Source organism: Zootoca vivipara, chromosome 16 (genome assembly GCF_965207765.1).
Source record: "Zootoca vivipara chromosome 16, rZooViv2.hap1.1, whole genome shotgun sequence".
Taxonomy (NCBI): Eukaryota; Metazoa; Chordata; class Lepidosauria; order Squamata; family Lacertidae; genus Zootoca; species Zootoca vivipara.
In genome coordinates this window covers 29,530,600-29,546,040 of record NC_142599.1, presented here as the reverse complement: position 1 = coordinate 29,546,040, position 15,441 = coordinate 29,530,600, and the positions used below count along the sequence as shown (strand labels likewise).

The 15,441-nt window shown below is 49.2% G+C and overlaps 2 protein-coding genes across 6 annotated transcripts; one reads left to right on the top strand and one right to left on the bottom strand.

The window, feature by feature from the left end:
* Window positions 1–172: 172 nt before the first annotated feature.
* On the bottom strand, window positions 173–5,187 carry LOC118076115 (serum amyloid P-component). Its single transcript, XM_035098672.3, has 2 exons — window positions 4,927–5,187; window positions 173–1,027 (listed from the first exon to the last, which is right to left on the bottom strand). The coding sequence occupies exons 1-2, from the start codon at window positions 4,988–4,990 to the stop codon at window positions 405–407; spliced, it is 687 nt and encodes a 228-aa protein (XP_034954563.2). The 5' UTR covers window positions 4,991–5,187; the 3' UTR covers window positions 173–404.
* Window positions 5,188–6,944: 1,757 nt separating this feature from the next.
* On the top strand, window positions 6,945–15,441 carry DUSP23 (dual specificity phosphatase 23). 5 transcript variants are annotated; one of them, XM_060269361.2, is made up of 6 exons: window positions 7,749–7,838; window positions 9,841–9,920; window positions 11,698–11,830; window positions 12,393–12,455; window positions 13,165–13,439; window positions 14,694–15,441. In XM_060269361.2, the coding sequence occupies exons 5-6, from the start codon at window positions 13,170–13,172 to the stop codon at window positions 14,877–14,879; spliced, it is 456 nt and encodes a 151-aa protein (XP_060125344.1). In that variant the 5' UTR covers window positions 7,749–7,838; window positions 9,841–9,920; window positions 11,698–11,830; window positions 12,393–12,455; window positions 13,165–13,169; the 3' UTR covers window positions 14,880–15,441. The 5 variants fall into 5 exon arrangements, with proteins under 5 accessions (XP_034954566.1, XP_034954564.1, XP_060125345.1 ...); XM_060269362.2 differs by lacking the exon at window positions 9,841–9,920 and having other exon boundaries at window positions 7,733–7,838; XM_035098674.3 differs by lacking the exon at window positions 11,698–11,830 and having other exon boundaries at window positions 7,748–7,838.

Below are 15,441 nucleotides of genomic sequence, written 5' to 3'. Positions count from 1 at the left end.
TCCTGCTATATATCGGGGAATGCACTCTGCTGTTGACCCACAAGCATGACTGAGGAAGGATACTATTAAATCAATATATCCTCTGCTAGTATCCACAGCATTCCCACATCCGGTTAGACATCTGTCCCATTCTCTCCTCAGCAATACAAACATTTTTTTAAAAAAGGAAAAGGAAATAAAATGCAATCTTTATTATTATTATTATTATTATTATTATTATTATTATTAGAAGGGCAATGGTATATAGGAGAAGTTGCATGTATGATTTCCTGGAACTTGTTTACAGGCTGAAAGAGTTGACATCAACACCGTCATGACTGAAACACCCTGAAGAAAATCTGGATAATTTTAAGACAGCTCCATTTCTTTTTAGGCAAGGGCTTCATTTAAGACAGCTCCCTAGTTCAGTAGATGGTCATAAGGGAAGGCTTAACTACGACATACCCCTTAATTTGATAGCTGAGGGATCTCCAGTTGACAAGATAGTTGGAAAGGGTGCCACCATTGCGGATGAGAAGCACCTCGTCTGAGGTCAGCACCCGGTCCCACATGTACACATCTGTGAGCTCTCCTTCAAAGCACTGGTTGATATCAAAGCCACCTCCAACGGTATCCTGATCTTGCCCCAGGAGAAGGGATCCCCTTGGGCCTATAGAGTAACCCTTCTTCATGCCCATTCGGGGGAGAGGCTGCCCGTCCAACCAGAACTCCACCAACCCCGTGGCAGACTCCCAGCTCATGCAGATGTGCTCCCACCGAGGTCCAGAGGTTGTTCTTTCCGGAACACTGAAGGTCACTGTTGAGCTACCCACATAAAAGTTGTATTGGTTGGGTTTGGGCTTGAAGATCAGGAGCTCATTGTCGCTTTTTTGTGTGGCGTAAGAGAAGAGGCCGTAGGAGCGGGTCAGCAGTGTGTAGCTTCTCAGGCAGACAGTGACGCTGGTCAAAGGATCCTGGAACAAGGCATTCAAAACCACAGCGGCTGTGTTTGAACTCGCTGGGAATATGAATGCCTTCGTTTGAAGGTCTGGAGGCAGGAAAAGAAGAGAGTAAGGGTTCATTCCCTCGCACCTAAAACTACATGCAGGTGTTGCTTGAACGTTGTCTGAGAGATTGTTATTATTCATTAAATTTCTATACCAGGGCGGTTCACAACATAAATTAACATACAGTGGTGCCTCGCAAGACGAATTTAATTTGTTTTGCAAAAAATCCATCTTGCGAATCGCGGTTTCCCATAGGAATGCATTGAAATTCAATTAATGTGTTCTTTTTTTGCCCATAGGAACGCCATCAGATCACCATCAGATCACAAGACGCATTCGTCTTGCGAAAAATTCGTCTCGCAGGGCATTCGTCTTGCAAGGTACCACTGTATAAAGACACACTCAAGCGGAAGCCGCGTCGGACGTTTGGCTTCCAAAAAACGTTCACAAACTGGGACACTTACTTCCATGTTTGCGGTGTTGGGGAGCCAATTTGTTCAGCAGCTAAGCTGTTTGGGAACCAAGGTATGATTGTACCAGCAAGGCGGCTAGGTCGTAAGATAACATGCCTTCGCTTCTATGGGGCTTGTTGTTCTGCAAGGCTGGGCCTATGATGAGGCACAATGAGGCAGCTGCCTCAGGCAGCAGGTGGTGAGGGGGCAGGGAGTGGAGTTGCCATATTTTAGAACGTGAAAATCCAGACTTGGGGGGGGGGCTGTTGACCAAAGTTGTTGAGCTTTTTAAAGCTTTTTTTTAAAGGAAATCTGCAAATCAACACTTCCAATATGGACTGCCATATGGCTGAGTTTTCAAGCTATTTTAGAAAATTCCGCTCGGACGCCATTTTTGACGGACGAATCCTGGCGATGTCCAGGAATCCTGGCGATGTCCAGGGAGTAAACACAGCTATGAGTGCCCTGTACCCCCTGTGTTAGCCTGCTGCCCTCAGGTGCAGTGGAAGATATAGTCCTTTCACCAGTATTGGAGTAAGATTAAATCCAGTTGGCTTGTGTATGGGCCTTGGGGGAGGGTGCCATCTTGTCCTTTGCCTCAGGCAGCAAAATGTATTGCGCCTACCCTGTCTCATGCCCAGCCCTGCAGCTTAGAAGCAGTTTGGGTGAGGGTGCATGTGACATAAAACCCTCTGTAGGAGTGAGACATGGCGGAGCGCACCATTTTCCAGCTCGCCTCAGGTGGCAAAATGCCTTGGTCGGCCCTGCTTCTCCACCTTTATCAACAAGGGGATAGAAAATCACGCCTTCTGTAGAAGGCGGGTCTCACACTGGACAGAACACTGGGCTGGGCGGGATCTCCACTGTTTTTAATTATGAGCTCAGAAAACCAACAATCTTAGCCAACTGCTGAACAGCGACTGGCAGAATCACATGCAAAAGTTGTTTTGTGCTGGTATTGTTAATGAATCACTTTGTTCATAAACCACCAATAAGCCATTGTTAAGACAATCCACGGCAGGCTTCCTCAACCTCGGCCCTCCAGATGTTTTTGGCCTACAACACGGATGATCCCTAGCTAGCAGGACCAGTGGTCAGGGATGATGGGATCTGTAGTCTCAAAACATCTGGAGGGCCGAGGTTGAGGAACCCTGATCCATGGGCAAAAGTAAGAAGAAAATCATTAAAATACAATAAATTTAATGACAATTAAAAAAAAAAGAAGCAGGATGAAATGGCATAAGCATATAAGAAGCTATTTCGGGCCAGTGGGCCCTCTAGTCAAGTATCTTGTCCTCACAATGGGCAACTAGGTATCTAAGGGAAGCCCACAAGCAGAACCTGAGGTGCAACAACAATAAACAAACAAGTACAGTAAACAAGTAAACCAACACAAGAATGCATAGTTAAACATTTGAAGCACAGCAGACAGTAAGGGTTTGAAAAAATCTCAAGTAATTTGCCCAGAGGAACAAGTACATGTGTGCAAGGTGCAAGACCTTCATTTGCTCTGAAGAACCAATCTCTACTATTTTTTAATTTTCCTTTACTAGATTTTATTTTATTATTTTTCTTTACTAAATCTTTGTTGCATTACTACTTAAAAGTGAGCACCAGCATGTTGCATTGTTCTTGGCAATGGGTCAACAGCCACGCCTGTTCTTTAAACGAAGGCGATCCAAGTTCACAACCTGCAGCCTATTCAAGATTGTAATCTCACAGTTGTGTTTGCTTTCACCACAGCGGGGAAACCCCAACTCTTCCCCATCCAAAGCTTCGCCTTCCTCCAAGTGCCTCCGAGTCACAAACAGCAGCACAGAGACTATTTTCGAGTATTGACTCGGTGGCCTCATGGCCTTCTCTCTTTAAAAAAAACAAAACCCTTTTCACTCTAGATTTATGGTCAAGACTCAAGGGCAGTTCTTTAGATGGCAATGTGTGTTATTCCACTTCCTTCAAATGTGTTCACCCACCAGCCCTGCTACAACCAGGATCACTCCTGCTCATTCATAGGATCACAGAACTGGAAAGTTGGAAGGGACTCTGAGGATCATGAATCTCAATACTCCCCATCCAATTTGAAACCAGTACGGACCCCATTTAGCTTTGCAAATGGCGTCCATCTGTCTCAAGCAGGGGTCAGCAAAGTTTTTGTGGCTTGGGCTGGTTCACGGTCCTGCAGACGCCACGGTGGGCCGGAGTGCGCGCACGCATGCACAAACACTATTTCCGGTGCTCCTTCCGGCACGGAGGAGGCGTGCACAACTTCCCATTGGCTGCAGGAGCTTCCTACAGCCAATGGGAAGCCGGCTAGCATCACAGAAGGCAGTCCCCGCTCTGCTCCGTGCCGGCTTTGTGCGGTGCATGGGAGTCGATCGAGTGGGTGGCGGGGATCCCCAAGCGGGCGATGGAGGTCCAATCATAGCTGCCAAGTATCCCGTATCCGCCGGGAAAGCCCCTTTTTTCTTACCGTTTCCCGTTTAGCGAAAAATCCCGGTATTGTCCCTTAAATCGGGATACTTGGCAGCTATGAGTGGAGGAGAATTACCCGGCCATTTTTCTGGTGCCGCTTGCCCTTCTATGGGCACCAGAAAATGGCGGTGCCGGCGCCGGAAGTCGCTTCCGCGCATGACCGGAAGTTGCGTGACGCGACTTCCGGTTGCGGTTCGCCCTTCTATGGGCATCAGAAAATGGTGGCGCCGGCGCCGGAAGTCGCTTTTACGTGTTTCCAGTCATGCGCGGAAGCGACTTCCGGCGCCGGCGCCGCCATTTTCTGGTGCCCATAGAAGGGCGAAGCGCCACCGGAAGTTGTGTCACGCAACTTCCGGTCATGCGCCCGCTGCCGATCCCAGATATTTATGACCCAGACTTGGCAGGTATGGGTCCAATATGGGCCGGTTAAATGAACCCCATGTGCTACTTGTGTCCCATGGGCCTTAGGTTGCCGAACCATGATCTCGTGAGACAATGGAGTGTGCCTCCAGTGGGGGAAGTCAAACTGTGTGTTAGCTGCACCAAAGTGACGGGGGCAAGCCTGGGCAGTGTGTATGGAGGTCCTGGGCTGCCCAGATGACAAGACACCACCACCACCCCCGGCCTCACCGATATGGTCCAAAGGAAAGCAGAGCAATTACACTTGGCACCAGATTGGCAGCAGGAGTGGCTGGAAAAAGGCATACAAGGTGCCATCAAACCGCCTAAGGGACTCGACTCCAAATATGCCTTTTCTTCTCCTGAAGATAACCTGCAAGGCAGTGGAGGTTTAGGATCAGCATTTTCCTTGTCCTACATGGGCCTCCCTTTCCAGGTTCAAGAGCCCCATCGGTCCCTCCAATGTGCTAGCAGTTCTATTGCTGCAGAACCGGTTGGAGCCCTCCACGATTTCCCCCCAAGTCCTGCCCTGATGGTTCCACAGCTGACGAACCAGCTGTTTAGCTCTGGTGCAGAGCTACAGTCATTTCAGCTGTACAGCTCCACACGGCACTCACCTTCCTCTGCCAGAGACCCTAAAAGGCAAGCCAGGATGACGAGAGAGGGATGAAGGATCTCCATTCTGGCTGGACGCAGAACAAACTGGTCAAAGTGGCCCCAGAATCTGCTTTTGATTTCTGTTGGCAACTTCTGTTCTGAGCAAAGTCAATCTGCTATTGTGAAATTTTGCAAACCTTCTCGGCATTTATCTCTGAACTGACCGGGGTAGGCTGAGTTTCCTGTTGCTTAATTCCTAGGGATTTTCCCAATGTATTGACAAAACTGTTCCTCCCCCCCCCCCACTTTCATAACTTTCTCAACTAGCACTGGCTTCTCTTCTCTTTTTAACTCCTTCCAGGTCAAAACCATTCCTCACAATCCCTGGATTCCAAGAGCCTTTTTGGACAGTTTTCTTAGCCAGGTTTTGTGGGACGGGAAGGACCATAGCTCAGGGGCAAGGCAACTTCCCTGGTGGACTTCAGGGTTTGTTTCTTAGTTTGTTTTCTGAGATCCAAAAGCCTTTTTCCAGCTTAGCAAATTCATTTGCGCCTGAACACCACACCTAAAGAGAACTTCTTCACAACAGATCTCTGTTGTGGACTTTCTTTAAACTCTGTGTGTGGTCCTTTTGTCTTAGAGGTGGAGATCTCCTCACTCCTACCTTGGCAGGAGAATGACAAAAGACTTTGCTTTATCTCTTTTTCTCCTCATTTAGTCTCATCTTGCAATTTAGCTTAGAGTAAGCTTAGAGCTTAGGGATGCGGGTGGCGCTGTGAGTTAAACCACAGAGCCTAGGGCTTGCCGATCAGAAGTTCGGCAGTTCGAATCCCTGTGACAGGGTGAGCTCCCGTTGCTCAGTCCCAGCTCCTGCCAACCTAGCACTTTGAAAGCACGTCAATGTGCAAGTAGATAAATAGGTACCGCTACAGCAGGAAGGTAAACGGCATTTCCGTGTGCTGCTCTGGTTCGCCAGAAGCGGCTTTGTCATGCTGGCCACATGACCCGGAAGCTGTACGCTGGCTCCCTCGGCCAATAATCGAGATGAGTGCGCAACCCCAGAGTCGGTCACGACTGGACCTAATGGTCAGGGGTCCCTTTACCTTTAAGCTTAGAGCTTAGAGTAAGCTACTAACATGCGTTTGACCAAACTGCGGGAGGCAGTGAAAGACAGGAGTGCCTGGCGTGCTCTGGTCCATGGGGGTCACAAAGAGTTGGACATGACTAAATGACTAAACAACAACAACAAGAATTGTTGGGATATACTCAGCTTCAAACCTTGGGCAGTCACCGTTATCTTTGCCTAACCTACCTCAAAGGGTTGTTGTGTGGATGAAATGGGGAGAACCATGTACACCACCTAGAGATCCTTGGAAGATAAAGGTGGTATATAAATGTAATAAATAAAAAATATAAATAATCTGCAGGTCTTGCATTTTTAGGCACCAAATGTTTAATAATAATAATAAAACCTTTCACCTACAACAGAGAGCCTATTTGGTTTCTTCCTAACTCATGGTTCTACAAACACTTTCAAGACAGTTGTGGAGAGGGGGGCTATGCTCTGAGGAGCCTCTCACGCCCTCTTCCATACACAACTGCTGCCCAACAGCCCCGCAGTGTTGTCCCCAACAGGTCTTACAAGCCGGTAGTTGCTGCCACCACTCTTAGAATCATAGAATCATAGAGTTGGAAGAGACCACAAGGGCCATCCAGTCCAACCCCCTGCCAAGCAGGAAACACCATCAAAGCATTCCTGACATATGCCTGTCAAGCCTCTGCTTAAAGACCTCCAAAGAAGGAGACTCCACCACACTCCTTGGTAGCAAATTCCACTGCCGAACAACTCTTACATTCCCCCACACAGCCCTGGTGAGAGGGGACTTGGGATGTGCCAAAGCAATTACTTTTCAAAAAGGCTATAAGCCAGTGCTCTCTGCACTCCTCGGTCCAACCTGCTTGGGAAAGCAGCTGCCTTCTACCCCCCCCCCGCCTCCCCCCCTCTCCTTGACCACGCCCATGGTTCCCCATAGCTCCTGCCATCGGAGACCAGGTTCAGACGACACATGCAGGAAACCCTCTCCTAGGCTCGGCAGGGCTGTGAGCCCCTCTCTGGTCCTAGCAAGTCCCACTATGAACCAATGTATTGGCTGAACCACTATTCCCCAACCACGCTTGGACGACTGCGGGGACTGAGCCCGGGACCTTCTGCAGGCCAAGCAGGGGCTCTGCCCCTCTGAGCTATGGGCTGGCAGACAGTGTCACTTCGTTCCCCCCCACGGCCGCCCCACCTACTTGTCTGCGCCAGCCAGGGCCCCCGAGGGACTCAACAGCCCGAGGGGCCAGAGGATGGTGGTCTTCGTCATTGGGAGGACAGCAGATTTCCCTTGAGGGATCCCCGGGGCACCAGATCCTCCGCCTCCCCTTTTCCTCCCTCCGGTTCAGCTTCTGGACTGGAATCAGCTCCGCACATCAGCGACTCAGCAACTTCTCAGGAGGAAAAAAACACGCGGGTGGGTGTTCGGAGATGCAGCAAAACACGCAGAGGTACCGGTAAGTGGCAAACAGGGCGCACCATAACAGGACACGTGCGCAAAAGCAGGCATGGCGCACTCCCCGGTCCCCGGGGATTGTTAATCCGGACCCACTGCGATCACCATGTGGGTCCACAGAAAGCAAGGGTGGGGACCTTCGGACGCGGATTGGGAGTCCCACCTCGAACAGCTCCTTCTGCCCGGCTTGATTCTTGCTACTAGAGTTGGGAATTTGGAGAGGCTCCCTTGCATTCTTCTGCTCTCCAAAGGACGGGCATTTGCAGAGGTTCCCTTTCCGCTTGCACTGTGCGGGCAGGAAGTGCGCCGCTTGGCATCGGTCTTGCTTCCAAGCCGGCTCCTTTCTCTCTCCTGTTTTGCAACCCTGCTTCTCGTCTCAGGTACGGCGCGGGAAATCGGGTACCCAAAACAATGTCCGATAAAGGTGGAGAAGCGGTAGCAGATCAGCGGGCCTTGATCCACATGCACGGATGCCCCAAAGCTGGTAGCCTAGCCACCCAAGCTTTACAGACCCAGGACCCACTTTTAACCCAAACATGCATTTGGAGACCCACTTCTTAAAATTTCCCCATATATTTGCAATGTTCCTCCTGCGACCCACCTTAGATCAGGTCCGCTTGCCCCGACCCACCAATTGAAGACTTTACAGGATACTGGTGGGACCGGCTGTGTGACATAACACTTGCTTGGCATGTAGAAGGTCCCAGGTTCACTGTGTGGCATCTCGCGGTAGCGCTGAGAATGTCCCCTTCTGAAATCCCTGGGAGTTGCTGCCAGTCAGTGTCGACAATACTGAACGAGATGGACCAATGATTTGACTCACTATAGGACTATATGGGGGGAGGCGTTTGAGGGCAGCCTAAATGTCCTCCTGATTTCTTTGCCAAGGGTTATTTTTAGGCTGTCTAGCAAAGGGGGGGTGAGGACTGACAAGCAGGCAGCTTGTATATGAAGTAAGTGGTTTTAAGTCTGCCCTCAAGAGTGTTTTCTGTGCATTTAAAAAGAGTGATGAAAAAACTGAATTGTTTGGAGGAGGAATTGGATATCTTACCTGCCCTTCCCCAAAGGTCCCGGCTGTGATTCCTGCAGTGCAGGATGGTGGACTAGTCCTAAGATCCTAAGTTTGTTGACAAACAAGGTTTTACATATTTTATTCCTCTATTAAATTTGTATACCACCCATCATCTGAAGATCACAAGGCAGTTCACAACATAAAAAATACAAAGTGAGAATGCAAACTAGAACAAAACAAACCATTACCCCTCACAAGCACATTTAAAAGAGCATAGGATGTTAATAATCCAAAGCCTGCCTAAAGTGGAACGTTTTCGCCTGGCACCTAAAGGTGTATAATGAAGGCGCCAGGCGAACTTCCCTGGGGAGAGCACCCCACAAACGGGGAGCCACTGCAGAAAAGGCCCCATTCTCGTGCTGCCACCCTCTGGACCTCTTGCGAAGGGGGCACACGAAGAAGGGCCTCAGAGGATGATTGCAGAGTCTGCGTCGGTTCATATGGAGAGAGGCGCTCCTTGAGGTATTGCAGTCCTGAGCTGTTTAAGGCTTTATAGGTCACAACCAGCACTTTGAATTGGGCCTGGAAACTGATTGGCAAGGATCGGTGTAATATGATCAAACTGTAATATGCTCAAATTGGCTAGGTGTGCACCTAACCCACCTTCACCACTCGCCCTTTAACTACTAGGGAAATTTATCTACTCTTGGATGCAGGGGAGAGGGGAGAGAAGTGCAGTGCAGTTGGATCAAGCCAGAGGGAGCCCATCCACTCCAGGATCCTATCCTCACAATGGCCAACCAGATAAATGCCTAGTTGAAAAGCCCACAAGCAAGATTTTGGCTTCTTCTGTACAGAGCAATGATGGCCACAAGAGGCCGCTGTAACACCAAAGGTTGCATTTTGGAGGGCATTATAAACTGCATCTGGGAAGCAGGTGGGCTAGGGCTTGGCGATCAGAAGGTTGGCGGTTTGAATCCCTGCGATGGGTTGAGCTGAGCTCCCGTTGCTCGGTCCCAGCTCCTGCAAACCTAGCAGTTCGAAAGCACATCAAAGTGCAAGTAGATACAGTAAATAGGTACCGCTCCGGCGGGAAGGTAAACGGCATTTCCGTGTGCTGCTCTGGTTCGCCAGAAACGGCTTTGTCATGCTGGCCACATGACCCGGAAGCTGTACGCCGGCTCCCTCGGCCAATAGAGCGAGATGAGTGCCGCAACCGCAGAGTCGGTCACGACTGGACCTAATGGTCAGGGGTCCCTTTACTTTTATAAAATGCATCTAGGCACGCTTACCTGGGAGTAAGCCCCATTGAGCTCAGTGAACCTGCACATCTGCAGCCCTAAATATATTTATCCTTATTTCTTCCTTAGCGCAGTCCCCACCAGATCCTGCAAAGCTCCAAAACAGATGCCACCAGGGATAGAAGCAGATTTTCTGCCACTGACCAGAGGTATACCCTCCAACATGTCTCCGGGGAAACTAGGGACGTCCTTTTCCATTATTATTATTATTATTATTATTATTATTATTATTATTATACCCCACCCATCTGAGTGGGTTGCCCTAGCCGCTCTGGGCAGCTTCCAACATATATAAAAACATAATAAAACATTAAACATTAAAAAAACTTCCCTATGTAGGGCTGCCTTCAGATGTCTTCTAAAGGTTGTATAGTTACTTATCTCCTGGGCTTGGGGGTCGCATAACTCCATACCCTCCAACATTTCTCCGATGAAAATAGGGATTTCCCTAAGGAAAAGAGGGACGTTCCGGGATCAAATCAGAAACCTGCGAATCCAGGACCGTCCCTGGAAAATAGGGACATTTGTAGGGTCTGCGAAGGCCCTTCCCCTGGGAGGCCACCCAGGGAATATCTGCTTGGGCTGAGGGCCAACAAAGATGGCGGCACCCTGGGCCATTGGCTTCTGCTTTGCAAAGCTTCAGGTCTGGGTAGTTCTACCCGCAGAGAGATTACATGATCCCACCCAGAGAGCCTCCCTGCAGGTTTTTTTCATTGACTCGGGTGACCTCAGAGGAGATAATCCCCCTGCTTTTGTTATCTATGGGAAGAGGTGCTGAGTCATCGCTCTTAAGCGCCCAGGGTGGGCCGCCGCCAGAGATTCCCATCATGCCTCTGTGCTTGACGGTTGTTTAGAAGTGGAGGGAGAGGATGGGCCTTGGAAGCTTGCCAGGAGCTCCTTGGTGAATCATAAAAATGTAGAGCTGGGAAGGACACAAGGGTCATCTAGTCCAACCCCCCCCCCCAAAGATGCAGGAATCTCAGCTCAAGAATCCCTGACAGGTGGCCAAGCCAATCTCTGCTTTAAAAACCTCCATGGAAGGAGAGTCCACCTTCTGAGGGAGTCCAACTGCTCTCCCCCTCAGAAAGGTCTTCCTAAGTTTTGGTCACAATCTCCTTTCTTGTTATATTGGATTGGATGAAGTGAATGTTGTTTTTATATTAATATTAATAATAATAATAATAATAATAATACCCCGCCCATCTGGTTGGGTTTCCCCAGCCACTCTGGGCAGCTTCCAACTGAATATTAAAAACACAATACAGCATTAAACATTAACATATAGTGGGCAGATGAAGAATCGGAAGTCCTTTCCTTTCTGAATCTTACTTTCTATCATTCTCTTTTAACCTCTTTTCTACCCTCTCTTTTTTCTCTCTATTTCTTTCTCTATTCCTCACCCCACCCCACCCCCTTTGTTTTTTTTAATTGTATCTAGATCAGGCATCCCCAAACTGCGGACCTCCAGATGTTTTGGCCTACAACTCCCATGATCCCTAGCTAACAGGACCAGTGGTCAGGGAGGATGGGAATTGCAGTCCAAAACATCTGGAGGGCCAAAGTTTGGGGATGCCTGATCTAGATAAAAGTCTTGGTTTGGTTTTTAAAAAGGGGAAATATATTACGTTTCCTTTTTCTTTATAAACCATAATTAATTGAATTTAAAAAAGAAAGAATCTCCTTTCTTGTCACTTGACAAGAACAAGCTGACTCCTCTGAGAAGGTTTAGAGACTCTGGCCATTTTTATTACTCATATGACCAATCTACAGTGCTGTTTTGACCCTTTATGCAGGGGTGGAGATGCTTTTGGGGCTTGAGGGCCACATTTCCTTCTTGGCAACCTTCTGGGGGCCACATGCCAATGGCCAGCGGGGCTAGAGGCAAAAGCAGGTGGAACAACTGATGTGAATATTATCTCTTATTAGGTCCAGTCGTGACCGACTCTGGGGTTGCGGCGTTCATCTCGCGTTATTGGCCGAGGGAGCCGGCGTACAGCTTCCGGGTCATGTGGCCAGCATGACAAAGCTGCTTCTGGCCGTTTACCTTCCCACTGTAGCGGTACCTATTTATCTACTTGCACTTTGACATGCTTTCAAACTGCTAGGTTGGCAGGAGCTGGGACCGAGCAACGGGAGCTCACCCTGTCGCGGGGATTCGAACCGCCGACCTTCTGATTGGCAAGCCCCAGGCTCTGTGGTTTAACCCACAGCGCCACCCGCGTCCCATCATGCCTCTGAGAACTTTAAGATGGTGCAATTAAAGCTCCCTCTGGTGCAGCATATCAACTTATTTTTTAAAATAATGAAAGTAATGAAAGTGATGGAGGAAGGCACCAAAAATATTGAGCTAACCATCAATTGACAAAACGGTGTCCCTGTGAACAAATCAGGGCCAGTGCTCAGTAAAGCGTGGACATTGTATAACCTCTGCACAAGCTTTCTAGCAGCAAATCTGGATGAATGCTCAATAAACAGGTCAGCAGGAAGAGCTCGGGGTCTCCACAGTGCCACAAGACTGTTGTTTTTCCTTTGCAATAGGTTGCTGGAGTGAATTAGTTAGCACCGCTGAGAGGATCTTAATTAAAACAACAATCTCTTGTGTTTGCTTCTTTCTCTTGCAGCGCTCCAGTTTTCTTTTGCCTCCTCTGCAAAAGGGGCTTATCGTCACAACAATAACCCATGAGGTAAGTGAGGTGCAAAACGAGCAAATGACAGAATATTACTGGTTCAGGATCATCCCAGCAATTTGCCCCTGGCCGGTCCAATCATTAGACAGAGGTAGGCAGTGACCTTGGTGGAAATTCTGCATCTGGTCCCGGTCATCGCTGACGTGGCCCTCAGAAGACTGCCCAGACAGGAGTGTGGCCCTGCCGAAACGAGGATTTGTAGATACTAGCAGCACTTTCCTCTGTGTATCTTCTAGCAATTGGTACACAGCGAAAGGCTGACTCTCTATGCGAATTGGATTCCCTGTTTGCTTAATACCTTTTTGTTCCCTTTCCTGCATTGTTCGCTTTTAATATCTGCAAGGACAACAGCCGGAGATCTCTCCGGCACCTCCCCGCCCTTTTTCTGCTAGCACAGCGATCATCCTGTGTTTTCTTTTCTTTTCCAAATCGGGCAGCGGATTTCCACACACACACCAGCTTTGGTTCTAAGAACGCTTAATCCCAACCCAATACCTTTGGCTGCGTTGAGGGATAGGCAGTGGCCGCTCTGTTCCCAGAATCCTCTGGGGCTGCACTCTGGGGCAGCTCCAGCCAGACCGCGGAGGGTGGCGCTGGGGAACCGCGCCCAATTCTCTGGCAGCCTTTTGCGAACACGGCAGGGAGAAGGGAGTCGCCTTTTGGTGAACTAACACAGCTTTGGTTTCTCTCTCCCTCTCGCTCACAGGGTCCATGGCGTCCGACATGCCACCCAATTTCTCCTGGGTAGCGCCAGGCCAGCTGGCGGGGCTGGCCATGCCCCGCCTGCCCGCACACTACCGGTACATGCACGAACATGGCATCCGACATCTGGTGTCACTCACGGAGCGCAGCCCACCGTACCACGACACCTGCCCCGGCATCCAGCTCCACCGACTGCGCATCACCGACTTCTGCCCACCTTCACCTGAGCAAATCCAGCACTTCCTGCAGATTGTGAACGATGCCAACGCCAAGGGGGAGGTCAGTTTTCACGCCGCCGTATCAAGGCGATTTCTCTAGCTAGTCTAGTGTTGTCTATGCCGGGGGTGGCGAACCGGACTTCGAGCAGCGGGCCGGATTCCTATCTCCATGGGTTTCTTTTCCAACCTTAAGTCTTCACATTTCCACACCAGTTTGCATTTTTTTTTAAAAAAAAATCCAAATGAAAATTTTGGTGTGAATTTATAATAATAATATTAATAATATTTATACCCTGCCCATCTGGGCGGCTTCCAACAAAATATTAAAATACAGAAATCCAATTATGAGCAATTTTGTCGAATGCAATGTGTTTGCGTATGTTATTTTCAGTGTACCGTAGTGTGCCATTTTTACACTTTCGCGTGTGTATTTGTACACATTCCTTGCCTGGGAAACTACCTTGTAACATTCGGAGAGGTACGGATTTTGATGGGTGGCTGTTCCCTCCCCCCCGATTGGCACATTATTTCAGAAAGCGTGGAATAGGTAGTTTCAAGAAGCAGCTCAGTAGCTTCACTAGCTTCACTGCAGTCCCTGTGGGAGGGTGGGGAGGTGGCAGAGGTTCGGCCTGGTAGTTAGAAAGATGAGAGGTAAGAGTTGAGCCTACAGTGATGTGATCTAGAAGCTAGAGAGAGGCAGAGCAATGCTTGATTTCTGCCTGAATTCAAGGCTGTGGCTATGAAGGAAACGATGCCCCCTTGGGATATTAATGCAGGCTCAGGTTCTATATGCAGTGGTGTCTCGACTTACGAATTTAATCCGTTCCGAAGGCACCTTCGTAGGTCGAAAAATTCGTAAGTCAAAAAATCGCCATTGGAAACACGATTTCCCATAGGAATGCATTGGAAACGGAAAAATTTGTAAGTCGAAGCAACCATATCTAAAAATTTGTAAGTCGAAAAAATCTGCGGTTTCCTTTCGGATGTCGAGACATTCGTAAGCGTGCGGCCGTGTGCCTACATTTGCAAGTCGAAAAATTCGGTTGTTGCGTCGTTCGTAAGTCGAGGTACCGCTGTACGTATAAATAAACCATATATCATAAATACACCACAGTCTCCGCTGTGCCTCATTCTGAAAGAAACACGAACCTTGGGTAAGTGCTTGGAACTCCTGGGATCTTGCACTGCTCGGAGGTCAGGGTAGTGTGCAACAGTAGAGTGCAGACGTGCCAGGAGCTCTTTAATTTCACAAATGTTAATTTCCTCACGGGCCAGAGGGGCCATTTCACGCTGCGGCTTCCCCTCTTTTCACTAGGCTGTGGCAGTGCATTGCATGCTGGGATTTGGCAGAACCGGAACCATGTTGGCCTGTTACCTCGCCAAGACCCAGAAGATCACTGGCGTTGATGCCATCCACGAGATCCGCAAGCTGCGGCCAGGCTCCATCGAGACCCACGACCAGGAGAAGGCCGTTGTCCAGTTCCACCACCGTATCAAATAGCTGGAGGAAGAGATGTGGAGGCGCAATAGGAACTCCTCGGCTGCTGAGCTGACTCCACAGGGGATTTTACCTTTACCGTAACCCCTGTTGCTTGGTTGGTTAGTTGGTTTTCTTGTTTGAAGCAGGTGTAGGCAGTCTGCGGCCCTCCAGAGTTGCTGAACTACAGCTCCCATCACGCCTTGCTGTTGGCCCTGCTTGCCAAGGCTTATGGGAGTTGTAGTTCAGTGACATCTGGGGGACCAATGTTTCCCTGCACATGCTTTAAAGGGATGCTTTGGGTTCTTTAGTGGGGGCTTCTGGTTGGGGTACAAACTGATTTTTGTGTGTGGGATAATTAGATACTCAGGGAACAGGACCCCATTGCAAGGGTTGGCAGCAAGCAATGAGTTTTCCCTTTCACCCTGGAAGAAACAGCCAGGATGGGCAGTCAGGAGACCTTTTACAAACTGCCTGCGCATTTAAGGGGTGTCGTGGGGTGCTCTTTTCTGTCGGAAGCCAGCAGATTCTCCTGGCTTGACACTTCACTGCCCAGAAATAAAGGTGATCAAAGGTGACAACTGTA